Here is a 23,197-nt window from a genome sequence, read left to right as displayed (position 1 = left end):
GGTCCTTAAGAAATGCTTGTTCCCTTCTTTCCTTGGTTTTGCTGTTCATATTCTAATTGATGCAGTTCAGTTCAAGAATGGAGTCCTTCTATCCTGTTCTCTCATCTCAAGAGAACCAACAAAACTCAATGGAGCAAGTTCTGGGTGTTGGGTGGAGAAGGGGGTTACAGTGTGAGGAAGGGAACGAAAGCTAGGAAAGTCCAGTGCGTTTGGGCACCAGATAATTATCATGCAAGGGAGACAAAGTGGCTTGCAAATTAGAGACAATTATTTTTTGAGTCAGCAGCTTGAGTTGTTAATTAGAATGTTGTACTGTCTACTCTGGCTTAGAGGAACTCTGACCTCCTTCCCCCCCCTCTCCCTGGGCTCCAGCTGAGTTTTTTCCCCCAGTAGCAGAGTGTGTAGGCAGGGTGGATTGAGTTGGACTGTGACCTCCCTCCTCCATCTCCCCGTGTTCCCTTCACTTCCTTGGCTGTACTTACAGGTATCTGGAGAGCCTCCTGAGACAAGCCAGCAATGGCAGCATCGTTCTTTCCCCAGCCATGCAGGCCTTCATCAGTATGCCCAGGGAGGGAGAGCAGATCTTCAGCGCAGAAGAGTTCTCTGATGTTTCTGGTAAGCTTGAATGCTGGTGGAGGACAGGACCCACTCCCGGAGTTGGGTCCAGCTTTGGATCATACATAGACTTGGGTTGGAAGAAAATGTAGAGGCCGTTTGGTCCAACCCCCCGGGGCCTTTGGAAGATGAGGCGCCTGCGGTCCAGAGAAAGGAAGAGACTTGCTCGTGGATACCTGGGTAGCATGTAGCAACAGCTGGGATTCTAGCCCAGGGCTTCTGCCTTCATACTGGTGCTCCTTTTCCGCTAGCATGATCTTCTTTCTCTTTCGGCCTCCTCATTCCCAGTCTAGACACTCTCTTATTCCTCATTCTACATATTCTCCCTTTCTTGGGATCCATTTTATTTCTTTTTTCATTTTCATCTTTACCAATTCCATGTAATAACAAATTTCCGCACAAGTTTTCCCAAGTTACATGATCGAACTTATCCCCTTCTTCCCTGCTCCTGGTGCTGGCAGGCACTTTGATCTGGGTTATATGTGTATTATTGGGATCCATTTTAGAAGGACCCCTCTTCAGCAGCTCTAATCTCAGAAGGATAAGAAGACTGTGAAGAGGGGCTCCAAAAGGTGGGCAGCCCAGGGATGGCCACGGGGAGAAGTAGGACGATAAGATGAAAAGAACTCAAATGGAGAAGAAATGAAGGGAGCAGCAGGTTCAAGTCCCAGAATAGCTTTATTCTGCAAGACCAACTACTAATCATGACTTTGTTTAAATGGAAACCAGAGCATGAGGGGATGGACCAAAAGTCAAACAGAAGGGATGGAATTTGGAGCTCAAGATGGTCTTTCTCCTGTTAACAGTGATTGAGAGTCAATTAATAGCTACAGCTGATGAATGAGAGGCAAAACTGTCTTGTGGATAGAGTGCTCGCCTCAGTGGTTTCAGGTTCCGTCTCTGGCCTCTGACAGTCCAAGACAACTCTCTCTGATGATAAGTTGTAGAGACGGTGCTGACCTGTGTAGGTAGAGAGATTTGAAGTCATAGCTCAGTTTTTAAGAAGTTAAGAATAGAAGAGTGCCAAGCCTGGAGTCAGGAGGACTGGGGTTCAACTCTGTCCCCAGACTCTTCCTAGCTGTGTGTGTGATCGTGGATAAGTCACATAACCTCAAATGCCTAGGCTCTTGCTGCTCTTCTATCTTAGAATTGATTCTAAGGCAGGAGGTAAGGGCTTTAAAAGAAAATTGAGGATAGCTTACATTTATGTTATGCTTTAAGGAATACAAGATATTTTCTGCAAAACAAGCTTATGATGTAGTTCTTTTTAAGTGTTTAATCCTCTTCTTATAGATGGGAAAATGAGGCTGGGAGTTTGGGACTGGCTCCATGGTCACACAGCAGAGTTGGGATGTGGACTTGGGTCATCTTCTGATTCCTAATCCAATGTTTCTTCTAACAAGCTTTGGTTAAAAAACAACAACCTTTATCTTCTCTTTTAGAATCAAGTATTGGTTCCAAGGCAGAAGAACAGTAAGGGCTAGGTGATTGGGGCTAAGTGACTTATCCAGGGTCACACAGCTAGGAAATGTCTAGGAAGAGGCCATATCCAAACCCAGGACCTCTTGCTCACTATCCACTGAGCCACCTAGCTGGCTCTCTAGCAAACTTTGTTAAACCATGGGACTGGGAACTGAATGAGGATGGAGGCTCATGGCATCTTCTTCTCCAGGGAGATTTTAGGTCCTTATCCAGGGGCTTAATGGATATATGCTCAGGATATGTTTGAGGAGGGAGAGAGAGGGAGAAGGTGAGAGGGAGGCAGAGGGGAGACAAGAGAGAAGGAGAGGAGAGAGGGCAGAAGATAGAGAGAGGGCAAGAGGGATGGAAGATAGAGTCAGATGCCATTCTCCTTTTTGGAAGTTCTGAAGCCATCACAATAGCTGAAAGAACAGGTGCCAGATGATAAGCCATCCGATTCCCTGGTTTCTTAGCCTGAAATGACACGCAAACCATCCTACTTGCCTTCTTTCAAATTTTAACCCTAAGCAACCTTCTTGGAGGTAGTGGCAGGTGTGGGATGATCGTATGACTTTCCCTTCCCTGCCGCCATGTTGGGGGCCTCTTTCCCCCTTCCTGGGAGATCTTGAAGAAGAGCCGATGTGTCCTTCAGTTACATTCATTCCTGACTGCCTTTGCTTTATCGGGCGATTTCTCCAGCACTCCCCTTCCTGGGTCCCGTCTCCAGCCTCACTCACAAGCTGTAGGTAGCATCCAGCATCACTGACAAGGAGTAAGGCAGCAAGCAATCCCTCCTGCCCCACTGCCTTCCCCTGCTCCTAGCCTAGGCTCCCCAGGGTGGCCATGGTGAGGGAGCGATGCCTCTCGTCCTGAGGATGGAGAGAGAGGAAGCTGCCTCGAGAATAACCCAGGCTAGAGAGTCGGCATTCACTGCGCAGACAGATATTAGGCATCTGCTAAGCTAAGTGTAAGACATTGTCCCAGGGACTACGTGGAGTTCCACAAAGATAAAGAAGACAGCACCCCTGGTGTCAAGGAGGTCACCAAGTAGTGGGGGACACTCACACATACTTGCACTAAATCTGCATAAAAGTGAGCTAAGAGTGCGGTGGGATTTCTGCATATGGACTGTCCACTGGGACGATCAAGGAAGGAGGGACTCATTGACCGACAGGTGAAGGTCCAGTGGGACTGTCCAGGGTGGGAAGCACTGGGGGGAGGAGATGCTCAGGGTTCAGCATAGAATACTTTAAGGAGAATCATGTGAAATCTGTCTGGAAAGATAGGTTGGATGTTAAGACTGGGGAATCTGGGCTTTAGTCATTAGACGATAAGGAGGCATTGACAATTTTTGAATAGGGTCAGCTGGGTGGTTCAGTGGATAGAGAGCCAGGGCTGGAGCTTGGAGGACTTGGGTTCAAATCTTCCTAACCAGGTGACCCTAGCCAGGTTAAACCCCCAATTGCCAAGTTCTTACTGATTAAAAACTGGTACTTAGTATTGATTCTAAGACAGAAGGTAAAGGCTTTAAAAAAGGAAAAAGTTTAAATAGTGGGATGATATAATTAGAGCCATGCTTTAGAAAGGTTACTCTGGCAAGCTGGATTAGAGTAGGGGAAGACTACAGGTTTTTACAGCAGTCCAGAAAATTGCAATAAGGCTCTGAACTCTAAGGGCGGCAATAGTTCTTTGGAATGGTTTGATGTGAGCCATATTACTGAGGTAGGATATGGCAGGACTTGGTGCCTAGTTGTGAGGAATGAAGGAGAAGGAAGGAACAAAGATACCTCTTAGATCTTAATACTAGGTGACTTGGCCAATAGAATACCATTAATAGAAATGGAGTAGTCTGGAGACTTTAGAAGCCAGTTCTTTCTTTATTTTTTGTTTGTTTTTAAACCCTTAACTTCTGTGTATTGTCTCATAGGTGGAAGAGTGGTAAGGGTGGGCAATGGGGGTCAAGTGACTTGCCCAGAGTCACACAGCTGGGAAGTATCTGAGGCCAGATTTGAACTTAGCACCTCCCGTCTCTAGGCCTGGCTCTCAATCCACTGAGCTACCCAGCTGCCCCAGAAGCCAGTTCTTTAGGAAAGATGGGAGTTCTAGTAGGTCATCCAGGTTCAGGTGCCAGATAGAGATTTGGGAATCATCTGCAAAGAGGTGATCATTGAAGTCATGAATATGGAGATCACCAAATGAATTGATGAGAGAGGGAGAAGATGGCTCAGAATGGAACCTGTGGAATACCTTTGAAGAAGGCAGAAGAGGAAAAGAGGCAGAAAAAGAGAGCCAGAGAATGTCAAAGAAGCCTCATGATGATGAGGAAACATCAAGAAAGAGGGAGTGTTGATTGAAAGAGAAATCCGGGACCACTGGAGAACCTGGAGGTTCGGCAAGGAGTGTTTGCTTCTGTATAGGGAAAAGAAGAGGGAATAGTGGGATGTTCTTAGAAATGGAAGGAAGCTTTGTTTTTGGGTCATAGGAGAATTGAAGGGAAATCGAGGAAGAAATATACAAAGTGGCTGCCCCAGAAAGCTAGAACCTAAATAAAGAGAGAGTTGGGGATATTTGGCACAAAAAGTACCTTGGCATGATTTAATGGTGAACAAAAAAGATTAAGACAACCCTTTGAAGTAGATAATAATAATAGCCATTATATAGCATTTTTTATATGCTGACACTGTGCTATAGTATTTTTTTTTAACCCTCACCTTCTGTCTTAGTATTAACTCTAAAACAGAAGGGTAAGCGCTAGGTAATTGGGCTTAAATGACTTGCCATGATCACAAAGCTAGGATGTGTCTGAGGTCAGATTTGAACCCAGAACCTCCTGTTTCCAGGCCTCCCCTACCCACTGTGCTACCTAGTTGCTCCTGTGCTAAGTTCTTTTACAATCATCTCTTTTGATCCTCACAATAATCCTGAGAGATAAGTGCTATTATTGTTCCTGTTTTCCAGATGAAGGGACTGAAATCCCCAGGGGTTAAGGTCCCAGAGTTTGTGGAGCATCTGGTTCTTGAACCCAGGTCTTTGGATTTCAAGACTCCTGAGCTTGATCCACTTTCTCAGGCTCCTAGGAACGTGGAGGCTTGCCAAGAGACTTGAAGCAAACCACTTAACCTCTAGGCTGCCCCGTCTTTATCTGGAAAAGGAGGGAAGAGCCCTTACAAGTCTTCTAATGATTATTTAGCCCAAAGGCAGCTGCATTAGTGGATCCATGGCTGGCTTTGGACTAAGGGAGTCCAAGTGCTGCCTCTGGGCGCATCGTGGCTGGATTTTTGTTTGTTAAAAAGAATTGTTTTATTTCTTTGGAAAATATGGTGGAGCCTTATGCTATGTGCTCCTTCCTCCACCTGGGTCAACGGTTCCCCAGCACAGCGCTCCGGAACCTTAGGACGTCCCGGCATTCCTCTCCTTAACCCTGACCTCCTAGAGCAACAGTTGGCAACCTTTTTGGTGGTAAGAGCCATAAACGCCTGGGGAAGGAGGAGGATGGAGGCAGAAGGTGCTGGAGGATGGGGCTGGGGGCTGAAGGGCCCCCTGGGGCACATCCTGGGGCTCTGCCCAGACTGGCCAGCCAGATGTGGCTTGAGAGCCCCTGTCCTAGAGGAATCCTCACATCTGAGCACAGGCCAAAGGCCGGGTCTGAGAGCTCTGCATTCTGGCCTTCTTTGCCCCCCTCTCCCTCCCTTTACAGGGTTTGGGCTCATTTTCAAGAATCAGTGCTAGGGTCTAGGCTGGGAAAAGGGAGGGGAGGGAAGAGACAAGTCACTGGAACTCTTTGTGTTTTAGTTTCCCCATCTGTATTTTTACCAAATAAAAGTTAATCTATAAGTCGAAGAGCAGGTGCTAATATATATTGGTACATGGAGGTTTATCCGCTGATGAAATTGTAGCCTTTTGTTTTTGTTTTAAACCTTGACTTTTTAAAATAATGACTCTAAGTCAGAAGGACAAGGGCTAGGCAATTGGGGTTAAGTGACTTACTCAGGGTCACACAGTTAGGAAGTATCCGAAACTAGATTTGAACTGAGGTCCTCCTGATTCCAGGCTTGGTGCTCTATCCACTGTGCTACCTGACTGCCCCCCTTCCAATCTGTTCTTTCCTCTACTTCCCTTCCTCATGTTTTCTCTCTAATAGACTCTTCTGCTTTGTTACCCAGATATTTCCAACGTCCTGGGTCTTGTCTCAATCAGAAAGAAACCAGGTGTCAACAAGAGATAGCTTTAAGTGTAAACTAAGGCAGGGCATCAAACCTTTGCCTAAATGTTGGGCATTTTCCTAACTGGGGGGCTTAGAGCAATTGTGAATGTTCTTAAAACTTTTCATCTAAGCTCAGCTCCTTAAAGACAAAGAGGAGGGAACCACACAGACCTTAGGGACCATGATATTGGCCCCACACTGAAAAAAAAAAAGCCACTCCTTGAAAAAAGAGTCTTAAGGAAGTTAGCTGGGGACATTTGAGAGTTTAAGGAACTTGCCCAGGGTCACATAGCCAGTGCCTATCAGGGGGAACTTGCACCCAGGACTTTCTCCAGTTTCCTATCCACTCTTCGGTATCCATGAATATCTGTATATATTAACAGATGTAAAGTGCTTTGCAAATCCGAAAGTGATATTTAATGACAATGATTTCTTATTGCCCTACATTGACTTTTAAATAAAAATATAGACAATTGGCTATATTTTTATTGGCTCTAAAGTCAGCACCTGAGAGAAGGAGATGGTGGGGTTGTCTTTGTATTTCCAGGGCTTACCACAGTGGCAGGCACATAGTAGGTGCTTAAATAAGTGCTTTTGAATTGATTTATATACTTTATTTGTTTTAAATCCTTATTTTCTGTCCTAGGAATGCTCTAGGACAGAAGGGTAAAGGTTAGGCAATTGGGGATAAGTGACTCGCCCAGGGTCTCGCATAACTAGGAAGTATTTGAGGTCATATTTGAACCCAGGTCCTCCTGACTCTACACCTTGCTCTCAAACCATTCAGCCACCTAGTTGCTCAATATATATATACTTTATATTTAAAATTTTTTTAAATAACAAATTTCCAAATATCAAATTACGTGATCCATATTGTCCTTCTCCTTTCTTCTGTCCCTGCTCATGGAGCTAACTAGGAATTCATTCTGTAATATATATACTTTAAAGCAAAGTTATCAAATTAGGGCCCAACAACAACTGCTGGACCAGATTAAAAAGGGGAATTAAAATCGGCCAATGTCGAACAAAATAAATAATAATACAATGGAATACTGATCATTTTAATATGGAGTTTTCTAAATGAATGTGTTGCCAGCAGGGATCCTTATGTATGGTCTTAAGTGGCCTGTTTCTGTTTTAATTTGACACTAAAGTTTTGAAACCACTCAATGATCCTTAAGAAGTAGGAGGACCGCTCCCTTTATCCTATCTTAAAACCCAGCTACCTCTTAGTTGAGGCTAGAAAAACTTGTGGTTGCATTCTGCTTTACCCCCAACCGTAGAGTTATCCCCATACCTTGACTGCTGAGTCTGGGGTGACTCTGGGCCTAGGGTGAATTTCTCCTGTAGGCTTTTGGACCAGAACCTCATTGCCTTGGCCTCCCTAGAGGTATTCTAACTTTGACTTCCCTCTGCCCAGAGATGCGAGCTTTGGCTGAGCTCCTGGGTCCCTATGGCATGAAGTTTCTCAGTGAGAACCTGATGTGGCACGTGACTTCCCAGATTGTGGAGCTGAAGGTATTTGGGGGGCTGGAAGGAGGCAGCCCAAATGCCTGGGAGGAGGACCCTTGGCTGGGTAGGAGAACATGGAAGGTGAGCTTCTCCCTCAACTGTCCCCAAGTTCTTGGTTCATGGGTGTCTTTCTCCTGGGGCTGTAGAAGCTGGTGGTGGAAAACATGGATGTGCTGGTTCAGATTAGATCCAACTTCAGCAAGCCTGAGCTCATGGCCTCTCTGCTGCCCCAGCTGACTGGTAGGTTCCTTCCACCTCCCTAAAGAGTCCCAGCATCCCTGCTTTTCTCCCTGCTTGCCTCCAGGGCCAGGACATCTATTAGGGAACCTTCAGGTGGGGTTGTGCTGCCAGGCAATGAATGGGGCAGCTGTCTACTTCTTTAGCAATGTGAAGAGTGGGTTCCCAGAGGGGCTAGATTCCCACCCTTCTGGCAGGGGAATCCTTTTCCAAGTCCTCATTCTCTCTGTCTTCCTTTCTTCCTTCCTTCCTTCCTTCCTTCCTTCCTTCCTTCCTTCCTTCCTTCCTTCCTAGGAGCTGAGAATGTGCTGAAACGAATGACCATAATTGGGGTCATCCTCAGCTTTAGGGCCATGGCCCAGGAGGGCCTCCGAGAGGTGAGTGTGGGGAGGAGGGGACAGAGGCGAGAGGTAAAGGTGGGAAGGGAGATCAACCAATAAATCACAGATAATTCAGAGGAAAGGCCCCTAGCAAGAGGGTTGATGGGTAGAAGTGGAGACAATTTTCTTGTATTTTGACATCACTCCAGTGTTTTAAGAACCTATGATTTCATCCCAAGGGGGATACTCTCTAATCCATGTAGATCTAACCTCTTTGAGGCTTCAGGAGCTATTTCAGGAGTTGATGTAGCCAAAAATTTGCCCTCTGGTGGCCAGCCTTTGGTGGACGAACCTCTGAATGTAGCTGGGTTTTAGAAGCTAATTATTAAATCCATAGGCTGCATCAGAGGAAGGCTGACTAGAGGACTCTGACACTAAATGAATAATATTGTCATGGTTATTTTAATAATTTATTCTTAACCAACGGAAAACTGGTACCCATTTTTTTAGCCTGTGGGCATAGTCCTGGGGCTAAAGATACTCCCTTTGAGCAAGTTGGTGGGATCGTCTGTCTGCGTTCCTTTCTGTAGTCACTAGCTAGGACAGTAGGAGCTCAGTCATTGTTTTCTTTCTCTTACTCTAGGTCTTCTCTTCCCACTGCCCATTCCTCATGGGCCCTATTGAGTGTCTGAAGGATTTTGTCACCCCAGATACAGATATAAAGGTATGGAGGTGACTTTGGGGTTGGGTGTAAATCTCTGGGTTCAGAGGAAAAGAGGGCTCTAGAATGATATTTTAGGGAGAGAAAAGGGGCTGTGGAGACATGGTGGGAAGCTGGGGACAGAGCTGACTTTTGCCTTTCCCTCTGAAATGAGCACAATGCAAAGGAGACATTGAATGTAGTAGAAATAAGTTCTGATTATTTTTGAATCAAGGGTCCAGGAGTTTTTGTCAATGAGAGAGAATTACTCTTTCTGTTCCTGGGCATCCCACCAGCCCTTAGAAGTTCCCTCATTCCCTGGCTCCTCCCTAGTCTGTTTCTAAGACTTTAAAATAAACTTCTATTATCAGCTTCTGATTTTCTCTTCTGCATAGCAGTGGGGAGATACCATCAGGTGGCTAACCTGTCTAAAGAACAGTTTGGAATGAAATAGCAAACTTTTGATGGTGGGACTCTTTTCCTGTCCCCTTCACCCAGCCTTCCCTCCAATCTGTCTCTCTTCACTGCTATAGATAGGAAATAGATTGGATAACCACTTATGTCCTCAACCCCTATACATCTATATATATGACAAACCCTATGCATCTATAACTTCTGTGCTGAGTTGGTTATCAGGTCTCAACTGGTATCCTCTATTAAGTACTTTGAGATGCTTGGGATAGGTTAGTATGCTCAGGGTAGGAAGCATAGGGAGTGGGTCTTCTGGAAGCAAGGGCCATAGACACTGGGGAGGCAGAACATTCCACCCTCCTTGAGAGACTCTGTTGAGTCAACAGGACGTAGTTTGAGATTTCTTGGCTTTCACATCATTATAATCCTCCAATATTTTGAGAATTATAGTATGGTGGTTAAATGGAAGGGAATAAATAAGCTTTTTGGGGTTCCCTTCAAGAAGGCAAGAAACAATAGGATTATATGGCAATAGAAAGAATTGAAATTAGATGTTGGGTGAGTTTTCTGACTGGGAGTCTTTCTCCCTTTCTCTCTCTCTCTCTCTCTCTCTCTCTCTCTCTCTCTCTCTCTCTCTCTCTCTCTTTCTTTCTCTCCTCCTTTCTCCTTTTCTCTCTTTCTCTCTCTCTTTCTTTTTACTTTCTTTTTTTTCTCCCTCTCTTTCTCTCTTTCTTTTGTTCTTTCTCCCTTTTCTATTTTTCTTTCTTTCCTTCTTTCTTTCTTTCTCTCTTCTTCTTCTCCTCCCTCCTTTCCTCTTTCTTTCTTTCTTTCTTTCTTTCTTTCTTTCTTTCTTTCTTTCTTTCTTTCTTTCTTTCTTTCTTTCTTTCTTCCTTTCTTCCTTTCTTCCTTTCTTCCTTTCTTCCTTTCTTCCTTTCTTCCTTTCTTTCTTTCTTTTTCCCATCTTCTCTCTTAGAATCAATACTAAGTATCAGTTCCACGGTAGAAAAGAGGGAAAGGCTAGAGAATTGATGTTAAGTAACTTGCCCAGGGTCACACAGCTAGGAAGTGTCTGGGGCTACTGTTTGAATCCAGGTTTGAACCCTGGACCTTATCTCTAGGCCTGGCTCCACTGAGTCACATAGCTGTCCCTGATTTTCTCCTTTCTAATGAGGGTGTTGGACTAGACCAGAGATCAACATCCATTGGATGGCACACATCTGAGGTTTTGTGCTGATAATCAGTTTATCTCCGACCTAGAGATATTATTTTCACTGGGGCACTTTGCTCGAATCTTTTCTCCTTCCTCATTGGCCCTGTTAAGCATCCCTGCTGCCTTGTTTCTCTAGCCCTTCTTCTCCCTGTCTCCCTGTTCTAAACGTCATCTCCTCAAGAATATGTATTCTGATGAGCTCATTTACCAACGTACTAATGTGAGAAGACATTGGAGCTCCTCATGGACCCCACCAGTTCTTGGCCTACAGATGTGCCCTAGAGTAAGGGTCTTCTAGAGATAATCAGTAATTATCATCTGTTTCTTTTGGTGTGTTGTATTATCTTGTAATTTAAAATTAAGTTGTATATACACATGTATACATACATACGGGTATACACACGGGCAAATAACATATGTGTATATACATGCACACATATATTGTATATATATTTATCCAGTAGAAAATAAAATTAGTTCAAAATCTCTCTGGTATCGATTGAAAAAAAATTTTCCAAGAGGAGAAAAATTCCAAAAATATGCATTCAGGGGGTTTCTCCCAGCCCCCCCTTTCACCAAACTCCTCGCCTAGATGGCCGACCTTCCCTCTAAAAATCTCATTTGGGATAAGGAATCTCTTCTTGAAAGTATTTAAGAAAAAAGAAACCTGTTTTCTGCCTCAGAAGATATAGGATATCTGGAAGTGGGGGCTGGATGAGAAGACCTCCCCAAGGCCCTCTCATCCCAGTTGCTGTCTGACTTTGCAGTGAAGGGCAGCTTCCTATCAGGGGAGCCTTGATTTTTTGGCAGCTGCTGATGGCCAGGTTGGGCCGTACCGGCCTGTCAGGAACTTGTCAAGCTGACATCTCCCAGGCAGCTCTCAGGGCTGGGCAAGGCTTCCCATGGAAATGAGTGGCTGGAGCTTGGAGAAAAGATGGATGCCTCTATTAGAGGCTCTGGCTTCTGCCGTTGGGGGACTGGCATTGCTTTTGGAGAGGTGGGAAGACTCCTAACATGATTTCTCTAGAAAAACAGATGGGAAATCAAGTGCTGCCTTTCCTAAATGTTCATATTGGAAATATTGTAAAATGTGTCTCGAGCCCTTGATAGAGATTCTGGGGACAGAGGGACTCTGGAGTGAACTTATTCACTGTTCCTCCCAATAGTTCTCCTTATGTCCTCTGGAGAAAGAGGAAGATTTGAGTTACATGTATGGAAGAACTTTCCAATGTTAGACCTATTCAAGAGAAGACTGGGCTGCATCCAAAAGTAATGAGCTCGGGGGGCAGCTGGGTAGCTCAGTGGAGTGAGAGTCAGGCCTAGAGACGGGAGGTCCTAGGTTCAAACCCGGCCTCAGCCACTTCCCAGCTGTGTGACCCTGGGCAAGTCACTTGACCCCCATTGCCCACCCTTACCAATCTTCCACCTATGAGACAATACACCGAAGTACAAGGGTTAAAATAAAAACAAAAACAAAAACAAAAGTAATGAGCTCCCCATCTCTGGAAGTCTTCATGTCAAGGCTTCATGACTCTGTCATAGAAATGGAAGGGATTAATGTATTGAATGGAGATTAGACAAGATGACAGAAGATCTTAGAAGATCTGAAGAAGATAAAAGAAATTCTTTTAATGAAAAGAGTGAGGCACAGAGAAGTTAAGTGATTTGTTGAAGACTGCATAGTAAATAGCAGAGTCTAGATTCAAACTCAGATCCTTTGACTCCAAACCTAGCACTCCACTCTGCCATACTATTGCCATAACCTGTAAGGTTGTTTCCATTTCTAAGATCCAATGATTCTATAAGTATTAAGTGCATATTATAAGCCTGTAGCCGCTCTATCCCTTACTCAAGATCTGAAATTCTGAATTTTGTGGTCACTGCAGCTTATTACTCTTCCAGAAACAAAGATGTATATAATTTAGCTGGAGAAGGGAGGAAAGAAAAAGGAACAAAAGGAACAAATATTTATTAATTACCTCCTATGTGCCAGCCCTCTGCTCTTTACAGATATTATCTCATTTTCCCCTCACAAAAATATTTGGAGGAAGGTGCTATTATTATCCTAATTTTACAATTGAGGAAACTGAGGCAGACTGAGGTTAAATGACTAGTCCGGGATCATGTAGCTGGTGTTTGTGGCTGGATTTGAACTCAGGTCTTTCTGACTCCAGGCTCAGTGCTTCACCTAGCTTTCTGAAGTTGGTAAGGAAGCCTTACCTAAAAAAACCCCGACAAAAAACAACAAGTAAGTAATGCCTGACAAAGCAAGATAAAGTAAATAATAAGTTCCATAAGAACAAAAGCCAATAAACATTATAGGTGTTCAGAGGTGGGAGAGATGATTCCTGGGAAGGGGCAGTTAAGGACGGTTTTACCCAAGGCTGGCAGAAATCGAGATAAATACAGGTGGAAAGCAGAACAAAGATGCAGGAACAGCACCGTCCAGGGGGGTAGCGAGGGCTGGGCAGTGAAGCGATGCCCATTTTGACCAGAGAGAAGAGCTGTGTAAGAGCTGCGAAGGGTCTTGAAGGCATTTGCTTTCATTCCTTTGGGAAGGGAAGAAGATCTAGAATTGCAGGGGCTTTTTTTCTGGACGCAGCCCATCCTCTCTCTGGGCACCCCCCAGGACATCCCTCTTGTTTCCTCTTCGGTAGGTGACTATGAGTGTCTTTGAGCTGGCCTCTGCCGCAGGCGTGTGCTGTGACATCGACCCAACCTTGGTGGCCGCCATTGCCAACCTGAAAGCGGGTAAAAATGTGGTTTGTGCTTGGTTGGGGTCGGAGGGGAGTGATTCGATGATCCTGGACTCACCCTCAGTGAGGAACAGAACCGAGATCCAAAACTTAGCTCTTGCCTTGAGAACCAGTGACTGATTTCTTCTCGCCCCCGATGCTTCTTGTAGACACCTCATCTCCCGAGGAGGAGTACAAAGCGGCCTGCCTGCTCCTGATCTTCCTGGCGGTTTCCATCCCTCTCCTAGCTACAGACCCCTCTTCTTTCTACAGCATCGAGAAAGATGGTAAGAGAGGAAGGGAGAGGTCCGGGTGGGGAGAACTGGAAATAAACCAGAAGGAAGCTCTCCTCCAACGTGACCAAATCTCTCTCATCCGTGTCCACTCTGGCTCCTCTCAGCCCCTGGTAGGACTGGGATGAACCCTTGGGGAGGGCCAGCAGGGCAAGAGAGAAAAGGGGTCTCGGTGGCTGTCTGACTGTGTCCTCTGGCCCTTTGCTTTCTCCCTCCTCAACCACTCAGGCTACAACAACAATATCCACTGTCTGACCAAAGCCATCATCCAGGTGTCTGCCGCTCTCTTTACCATTCACAACAAGAACATTGAGACTCACCTCAAGGAGTTTCTGGTGGTGAGTAAGTCTGAGGAGTGGCGAGAGGGTGGGAGCTGGACCTCCCAGGCTTCCAATCCCAGCATGCTTTTCCCCAACAGCTCTTTTGGGGGATGACAGGGGACAGCATATCTGGGTGTGCAAGAAGAGTAATAGCTCTGGTTTTGTGGTTTGTTTTTTCACAACAAAAGGAAGCAGTTGGAGTATTCTTATCAAACCCATTTATCAGATGTGGAAAGTGATGCTGAAAGAGTGGAAACGGATTTGCCCTAGACTCACACAGCTAGGAAATGTCAGACACTAAGCCTCATATTTTCCCTACTACTTCATGCTGCCCCTGGAACTGATTTGATTTAGAGTCATGGAATATTGAGATTTGGAAGGGACCCTAGAATCCAATCATTCATGCAGGAAATTCCCTCCCCTCACTAATATTTCTTACAGATCCTCATCTAGCGTCTACTCAAATACCTACAACTCTGGGCAGCTCACTACCTCGCATAGCAGCTTGTTTGATTATTTAACAGCTTTAATGATCAGAATGTTCTTCCTTAGAAGGAGCCAAGTCACATCCCTCCTTTGCCTTTGATATAACACAGAGCGGCTCTGTTTACAATCCACCTGGATCCACAGAATCTGAGTGTTGGAAATGACCTCAGAGGTTATCTGGTTTTGCATTCTTCCCAAGCCAGGAATCCCTTTTATAGCATTCCTGAGGGGCGGCCATTCATCTTCAGCTTGAATACTTCCATTGATGTGATACTCAGTACTTTGAGTCAGCTTTTCTGAGCTTCAGAGCCCAGAAAGTCTGTTACGTTGTGGGGAAAGTCCCTGGGATCACACCAGTCTTCTAGGGCTAGGGAATATTTCCTGCTGAAGCGTGTTGGGTGAGGAACATCAGGGACTAGACCACTTCATTCAGGATTCATAGAGATAAATAGATTTAAAATGGCACAGTCCTTGCCTTTAAGGAGCTTGCATTCTGTCGAGGAAATGGGAAACAGAAATCATCCATAGGGCAATAATGCTCGTTAGTGGTCAGAAAGTTTATGACTGGAGCCCCAGGTCTGCCTCAGACACTTGGTGGCTATATGACCCTGAGTAAGTAACTTCATCTCTGCCAGCCTCAGTTTTCTCATCTATAAAACAGGGATAATGATAGCACCTCTCACGGGGTCATTGTTGGTAGGCTCAAATGAGGTAATCTATGGAAAAAAGTTTTGCAAATCGTAGAGTGTTTGTATGTTGTTGTTATTATTAGTTTATCATGTAGTGCTTTAAAGTTTAGAAGGCACTTTCCTTATGATAGTCCTGGAACAAAGGCAAGTATTATTTTTCCCATTTGGCAGATAAGGAAATTAAGGCCAAGAGAGGTGAAATGACATCCAGAAACATCTCTCTGTGTAAAGCGAGGCCGGGGGTGAGAGACACGATTGCCCCGGACTCCTAGGGATTTGAGAGAGGTCACCAGGTAGGGCAGGAAGGTCTTCATCATCCTTCAGAAGAATTCAGTCATCATTTTTTAAGTCATGGGCAGGCCCTTTAATCTGGCAGATCCTAGTTCCCTCAGCTGTAAAGTGGAGATAATAATATCTGTTGCTACCCAGGGCTGTGAGCAGCGAGCTATTATTGTTATTTACATTCATGTCTTTCCCTGGGGTGTTCTCCGCCTGTCTTGCTTCACCCTCTTAGTTAGGCAAATCCAGGCCGCCACAACCCTTGGCTTGGAATTCAGGCCATCACAGTTCTCTCCATCTTCTGGGGCCTGGATGTGAGCAGAGATAGCAGAGGAAGAGAATAACGAGACCAGGAGGATTGGGCGCATCTCTCTCTCTCCCTCCTCAGGGTTGGCTTGGCAGCAGAGAGGACTGAGCTCAGTCTAGAGGACGGAGCCGTAGAAGAGGGTGCATATGGGGCTGTTAGCCATTAACCAAAACATAATCATCTTCCTGGGTTCCTTTCCTAGTCCGTAGCTCCCCTTAGAGGGTACTTACACTGGTAGCTGAAGCTAAATTGGCCAGGAAGACCCAAGACTCAGACTCTTTCAACAGAGTGTGTCTCTCCAGGCTGGGAGGCATCTAATCTATCTCTCCATCATGAGCCTTTAGGAAATTCCTAAAATCCTCCTAGATTCCTGGACCTGTTCTCTCCTCCCGTCAATAGTACGTTATAAAGTGCTTTTATGCATTTGATCCAATTAAATACTTACCATGAGGTAGGTAATAGAAGACAGACCCTCACTTTGGGTGAGAAAACCATAACTGAGAGATTGTGTTGATTGGCCAAGGACACACCAGGATTCGAAGCTCTGAGTTTCTGTGTTCTTGCCACTGCCTCTGAATACCTCTCACCTCATCCTCAACTCTCTGTCCTTCCCAGGTGGCCTCTGTCTGTCTCCTCCAGCTGGGGCAGGAGGTGGATAAACTGAAGTCCAAAAACCGTGAATCGATTTCTTTGCTCATGCGCTTGGTGAGTATTTGGTTGACATGGGGCAGATGGGTAGGAGTATCATTCATAATTTTCTAGTTATCACCTTAGTCAACTCATTTATTTTGTTATTCAGTAATTTCTCAGCCATTTTTGACTCTTTGTGACTCTATTTGGGGTTTTCTTGGCAAAGATATTGGAGTGGTTTGCCGTGTCCTTCTCCAGATCATTTTATAGATGAGGAAGCTAAGGCAAACAGGAGTAGGTGACTTGTCCAAGGTCACCCAGCTAGTAAGTATCTGAAACTCGATGTGAATGCAGGAAGATGAGTCTCACTGACTTCAAGCCTGGCACTCTATCCAGTGTGCCACCTAGTTGCCAATCCCCATGTTGTAGAAATAGAAAACAGGTTTTGGAGAGGTTAGTTAGATGACTTGGCCCAAATCACACAGATAATAAATAACATGGTTCCTAGCTGAAGGACTTTGGGTCCTTGTCCCAAATTTACTAACCCCAGAGGATTTGTTTGTCTGTCTGTTGTTTGGCTAGGCTAATATATAGTACAAAGGAAACTCCACAGACCCATTCCTGCCTTCTAGGAATGTAAAGTCCAATGTTTAGGCAATAATCGGCTAGAGAAGTTTGGGGAAATTTTCCTGCTGGGAGGGATAGGAGATCCTCTCCATCATTTCAGTGATCTCCCACCCCAACCCTGGATCACAACAGTACTCCTGCTTGATTTTTTACTCTGTGCTCTACAGGTAGAATGGGGCAAGTAGGTGACAAAGTGGATAGAATGGGGCTTGGAGTTAAGAAAACCTGAATTCAAAATCCAGCCTTTCGTGCTTCCTAGCTATTTGACCCCGGGCAAGTCATTTACTCTGTTTGCCTCAGTTTCTTCATCTATAAAATAAGCTGGAGAATGAAATGGGAAACTACTGCAGGGTCTTTGCCAAGAAAACCCCAACAAAAGGGGTCACAAAGAGTCAGAGATGACTGAAAAATGAGCGAACAACAAAACTGCTGGTAGAGGAAACATCCTCAGGCTCTCTACTTTATTTCCCTTCCTGTAAAAGTTTTTAAGCATTAGAACTATTTTCTTCTAACCATTTCCTTGTGTCCTTCCTCTCAATAACAGTGCTAGGAATGCAGATGAAGCATAGTTATAAGGATCTGGCCAGGGGCCAGATAGTTACCAAGTTACACTTCTCATTGCTCCCTCACTCATTTCCAGACCCTAACAAGGCAGCTGGAGAATAGGGGAGTCTCTGGGTTTTGGGCAGCCTCTCATTTAAGTCTTGTTCTTCCCATGGTCCCTCTTCCAGTTGAATATATTCCACTAGTCTGATTCCTGGGAGCTCTCTGTAACCTGAGTTCACCAGAAGTTGAGAGTCTGGGAAGACCAGCTGTAAAGTCTTAATGCCCCTGTTCACTGGGCTCCAGTCAGGGATCCAGACACTATTTCTCCTGGGCAGGGTTTGACCAAGGGCCCCCAAGAAGCCCTCGTTCATGCAGGAATGTTTGTTGATTGATTGATAGTGGGTTGGAAGGTAGAGTGCTGGAGATAAAAGGAGAGCATTTGGTTGTATTTGGAGTTGGGATGGGGTCAAGAGACCCCACAGGATTGCTCATCCTCTTAGGAATTTGGTCACCACTTCTGTTCGGACCCAGGGAAAGCAGAAGGTCCTTCCTCTTTCACAACCACTGTGTCTTTCCCAAATGGAGAAGTGAGGAAAGTCTGACTTGTCTGGGCAAAGGAGTTTGGAAAAAGAACAAGAGAATTGGATATTGAAAAAGTGCTGGTGCTGGTGGGCTGGGCTGAAGCAAATCGATTTAAATGCAAATATTTCAACTCTAAAGTTGTAAATGATCAGAGAAGCAGGAGGCCCAGTTCTTGGACAGAGGAAGCAACTCAGCTTGTCTTAAACCTTGGACAATTTCCCTTTCCCTGAGGCCCTCAGTCTCAGATGTTGAATCTGGGCAGTTCCCCTGACCTCTGCTGCCCGTCTTGCTCCAGGAATAGATCTCAGATGGAGGGCAATGGGCTGGAAAGATGGGGCAGAGGACTGGCTCTCTCTCCTTGCTCCCACCCTCTGTGTCTGCACTTCTCCAGAGTGCCTGCATTTGTTGGGAACAACAATACGTTTTGTTGCCTACATCAAAGTATTGTTCAATGGATCATAGGTTTTGAGCTGAAAAGTCATTTGGTCTGACTCCTTCATTTTAAGATGAGAAACTGAGGGCAAGAGTAACTAAGGAGCTTGGTCACACAGTTAACAAGTGGCCAGGATTGGGAGCCCACTCATGGGTCAAGAATTTTGTTAATAGTAAACCCTTGTGGAAATGAGTTCTTCTATGGTAACGAACAGAAATAATAAGAGAAGTCAAAGCGTGAGGCTGGCCAGGACCCTTGGGAGATTCTTGGTGCCTCCAGGAAGGTCAGTCCCCTCCTTCTATCCCAGATAGATTGGAGGTTTCTAGGAAGATGCTGACCTGACCTCTATCTTTGTCTTTAATAACTCTATTGAGGTAGAAATTCAGCCCATTTTTCTACTACTTGCCCCTATCTGTGGTGGTAGCAGGGTGTTCTTGTAGGAATCAGTGAATTTTCAGATTGGAAAGAACTTTAAACACACACACACACAAATGGCCATCATGGAATTTCTCTCCCTATTAATATTTTTTATTTTTTTTATTTTAATTTTTTTAAACCCTTAACTTCTGTGTATTGGCTCCTAGGTGGAAGAGTGGTAAGGGTGGGCAATGGGGGTCAAGTGACTTGCCCAGGGTCACACAGCTGGGAAATGTTTGAGGCCAGATTTGAACCCAGGACCTCCCGTCTCTGGGTCTGACTCTCAATCCACTAAGCCACCCAGCTGCACGCCCCCCTTAATGTTTTTTAGATAGCTGAGAAGACCCTGTTCTCCCACCATGGCTCTCTCCCCCCTCCTCTCCCCCCAACACATATGGGTCCAACAGAGTTGTAGGACCATGTGATGGTGCTGGTACTAGAGAACAAGACGGCTCCTGACTAATGGAAAGAGAGGGATCTCTTCTTTCAAAATTCCTACTAAGGTTCATAGTGGCCTGGGTTCAGCTAGGTGGTACAGTGCCTCATCCTGGAGTCAAGAAGACCTGAGTTCAAATCCAGCTTCAGACATTCACTAGCTGGGTATAGGGTCAGCTTGGGTGGCAAGTTACTTAATTTTTATTTGTTTAATTTTCCTTAACTGTAAAATGGGGATGATAATAGCACCTAGCACAGGGTCTAGTACATAGTAGATGCTATTTAAATGCTTATTCCCTTTCTCCCTCCCTCTGTTAGTAATGAGGAGGCTAATAGGGATGTGATCACTTTATACAACCCAGAGACTGAATGAAGAGAGCAGAGATCCTAAACCTAGGGCCCACAGACTCCCAAGGATCCTTGGATAGATTTCAGAGTGGCTACAAATTGGTTGGGAAAAAATTACACTTTTCATTTTACCAGCCTCTCATCGAAATTTAGCATTTCCTTTATTTATATATTAAAAAGTATTGTGAGAAGGTATATTTGGGCTTCACCAGATTGCCAAAGGAGTTCATGACACACACACAAAGGTTACATACGAGCCCCTGAGTTTTTGAGAGAGGAGACATCTCTGGATCACCACTGCCAATTCCATTCCTTCCTACCAGGCTTACTTCACTTGCATCCATTCAAACCTCCTTGGGCTTCTTGATCTATGGTTCTACTCAACTTAGTTGTGGGGCCTATCTCAGCATGCCAGATTTTAATTAGACTAATTAATCATGCCCCTTTCTTTTATGCAGGATCTTCATGGCTCCCCAAACTCCATATTGAAAGAGGGAGGAGATGGGGCTGGTAGGATGTGTGTCAAGGATTGGTTCTTCATTTACTGTCTCTTTCTATCTCCGTTTAATTTTCCTTTCCTTGTTTTTGATTTCCCTTTGTCTCTCTCTTTATCTCATTCCCCAATCCTCTTTCTCTCCCTCTTTCTCTGTTTCTCTCTCATTCTCTGTCTTTCTGTCTCTGTCTCTGTTTCTCTGTCTCTCTCTCTGTCTCTCTGTCTCTCTCTCTGTCTCTCTCTCTCTCTGTGTCTCTGTCTCTGTCTCTGTCTCTGTCTGTCTGTCTGTCTGTCTGTCTGTCTGTCTCTCTCTCTCTCTCTCTCTGTCTCTCTCTCTCTCTCTCTCTCTGTCTCTCTCTCTCTCTCTCTCTCTCTCTCTTTCTCTCTGTCTCTCTCTCAATTCCCATTTCTCTTCTCTTGGTTTCTGTCTCATTTCCTCCCCTACTTTTTCTGATCTCTCCCAGCCCTCACCAGATACTGCTTTCTCATTTTTGCAAAGCATTGTACTTCTTGTAAGACTCTTATCTACTACCAGTCCAGCTTCCACTGGTGGTCAGAGGTTTTGGGGACCCATAGACTGAGGACTTGCAGTATTGTTTAGGTTGTTTGGTTCTTTCTCATCTTCTGGCCTCCTCATCTAGCCTAGATAGAGGATGGTAAGGAATACCTTAGAAAGAATGGAGAGAAACTACATTATCTAGGTAGCACCAAACCTAGAATCAGGAACCTAGTTCCTCTCTCTCTGTCTTCAAGTGACCCTTCAATTAATTTTATCAAACAAATATTTAAGCTTCTGCTAATGTGCTGGGCACTCTGTTAGATACTGGGACACAAAGACAAATAGTTCCTGCCCTCAAGAAGCTTATACTCTACTAGGGTGAGGAAGAAAGAGTTCATGGAGATGTATCCGTAAGAGGAGGATAGAGACTGGATCAATGAGTTCATGGTAGAGAATGCCCAGGTGAGGAAACGTCCTTTGCTAATGCAGGTTGGTACTTTCTCTGCACTCTTAGAGAACTGCCTACAACCATTAGACGTTAAGTGACTTACCCAGGGTCTGTCAGAAGCAGGACTTGAACTCAGATCTTCCTGGCTTTGAGGCTGGCTCTCTATCTCCTCTCTTCATGGGAATGGGGGAGAATCTTGTGCACAATCGCAGAGCTAGGGATGTAAGGGATAAAGGGTGGTAAACAAGGAATACTAAGTAGGCCTGTTTACCTAGAAAACAGAGAGAATGATGAGTGATCAAACGAGTGCAAAGATAGGTGGAAGACAGATTGTGAAGGGTTTAAAATGGTTACATGGTCAGAGCTATCCAGAAGGAAGGAGGTGCTAATCAGGCCACATTGTGGGGATTCTGGGAACCACCCTTTATGAACATTAGTAAAATGGAGCTTGGCCAGAGGAGAGGTTGTACAGAACAGTGAGGACTAATTTCACGCCCTGTGAGAATCCCCTGGATAGCTCCCTGTTTGGGCGGTGGTTCAGCCTCTGCTTCCCGATCTTCAGCCTCCCTTCTCTTCCCTGGTTGTCTTTCAGGTGGTGGAAGAGTCCTCTTTCCTTACCCTGGACATGCTGGAGTCCTGCTTCCCCTACGTTCTGCTCCGGAACGCCTACCGAGAGGTTTCCCGTGCCTTCTACCTGAGCCGAGTGCCTGCCAATGCCCACTGATGGGATCATTGGATCCATCTCCCACTCATGGCATGATGGAGACCAGCAGCCACCCTGTGGAGGCCAAACAACCATTATTTCTAGGCTGGGCCAGTCTACAGTGACCCCAAGGGGACTGACTGGAAGGAGAGAAAGCAATGGGCAAGAGGGAGGGTCAGTTGTGGGGTGCTGGGTGAGAATTGCTGGTGATCTTAGAGAAAAAGGGAGAAAGAAGAGAGAAGGGAGAAGGGTCAAGAACTAGGGGAGGGTCACTGGAAAACTTCGGGTTTAGGGGTTCCCCTGTTGTGAAATCTACATGTGTGGCATGCAGATGAAATGCAAAAGCACAGGTAAATGAGCTTTGATTCCTTCTGGAGAGAGCTGGGGCCTTGCCTGGCATCTGGCCTGTCCACCCTTCATCCCTACTGTTTATCGCTATTCCAGGATGATGCTAGCCCGACAGAGATGATCAATCATCATATTAAACCATAATGATTTTATAATCCTCCCTCTGGAGCCGCCATTGTCTCCTGCACATTCATTAGGGCAATTATCTCCTCCCTTCCTCTCACAAATCTGTTCAGCAAACAGTCTGCTCCCCCAGCCTAGTAACTAGAGTAGCCTCCCTTGGGGACCCTGCAGGGTGGCTGTCACTCTTCCAACTCTGATACCCCCTTCTCTGCTGACCCATTGGCTCCTCGGGCTGTGGCATCCCTGCAGGGGCCATGGAGTTCCTCCAATGACTTCCCAGGGCAGCTGCAGGTGGCCTGTGCCTTTAGTTTTCTATTGAACCTCAGGACCTGGGTTTAGAGCAGATGGAAGGGACCTTGGGGATCATCTAGTCCAACCCCACTCTATAGATATGGAAACTGAGAACCGTAGAGGAAAATGACCTCCCCAAGATCACAGTGGGCAAAGAGGGCCTCTCCTCTGCCAACTCCATCATCTATAATAAACCAGAAAGTTCTCTTAGTCTCCTCTTAGCCTCTTTAAAATCATAGCAGCTCAGAAGAGGCCTTGTGGCTCCTAAGCACCCCCCACCTCAGAGGGACCCCAGGCTTCCATACTGTTCCAGGGCCACATCCTCTCCTTTGGGGACCCCTGACAATTGACCCTCCTCCCTCAGGTGGAGTGGGCCTTGGGCAGGGATTTCCCTCTCAGTGAGTGTTTCCATTCTCATTAGTCTGAGCCCAGGCATCCTTCAGGGAGCCAAATTGTTTCAACTTTAGCCTTTTCTGCACTAATTGGAGTTTCAAT

The 23,197-nt window shown here is 45.5% G+C and overlaps 1 protein-coding gene across 1 annotated transcript in view; it reads left to right on the top strand.

The window, feature by feature from the left end:
- Positions 1 to 22,456, top strand: part of NCKAP1L (NCK associated protein 1 like) — a 55,669-nt gene extending 33,213 nt beyond the window's left edge. The window contains exons 22-31 of the mRNA XM_044679774.1: positions 485 to 615; positions 7,701 to 7,798; positions 7,939 to 8,032; positions 8,324 to 8,406; positions 8,993 to 9,073; positions 13,328 to 13,421; positions 13,576 to 13,692; positions 13,927 to 14,036; positions 16,395 to 16,484; positions 21,830 to 22,456. Coding sequence (XP_044535709.1) covers positions 485 to 615; positions 7,701 to 7,798; positions 7,939 to 8,032; positions 8,324 to 8,406; positions 8,993 to 9,073; positions 13,328 to 13,421; positions 13,576 to 13,692; positions 13,927 to 14,036; positions 16,395 to 16,484; positions 21,830 to 21,961 — 1,030 coding nt within the window. The 3' untranslated portion in view covers positions 21,962 to 22,456. The remainder of the gene's footprint in view (positions 1 to 484; positions 616 to 7,700; positions 7,799 to 7,938; positions 8,033 to 8,323; positions 8,407 to 8,992; positions 9,074 to 13,327; positions 13,422 to 13,575; positions 13,693 to 13,926; positions 14,037 to 16,394; positions 16,485 to 21,829) is intronic.
- Positions 22,457 to 23,197: the final 741 nt, after the last annotated feature.

The sequence above is a fragment of the Gracilinanus agilis genome, chromosome 5 (assembly GCF_016433145.1).
Source record: "Gracilinanus agilis isolate LMUSP501 chromosome 5, AgileGrace, whole genome shotgun sequence".
In the NCBI taxonomy this organism is placed as follows: Eukaryota; Metazoa; Chordata; class Mammalia; order Didelphimorphia; family Didelphidae; genus Gracilinanus; species Gracilinanus agilis.
Note: the sequence above shows the minus strand (reverse complement) of the source record. Positions and strands in the feature narration are given on the sequence as shown.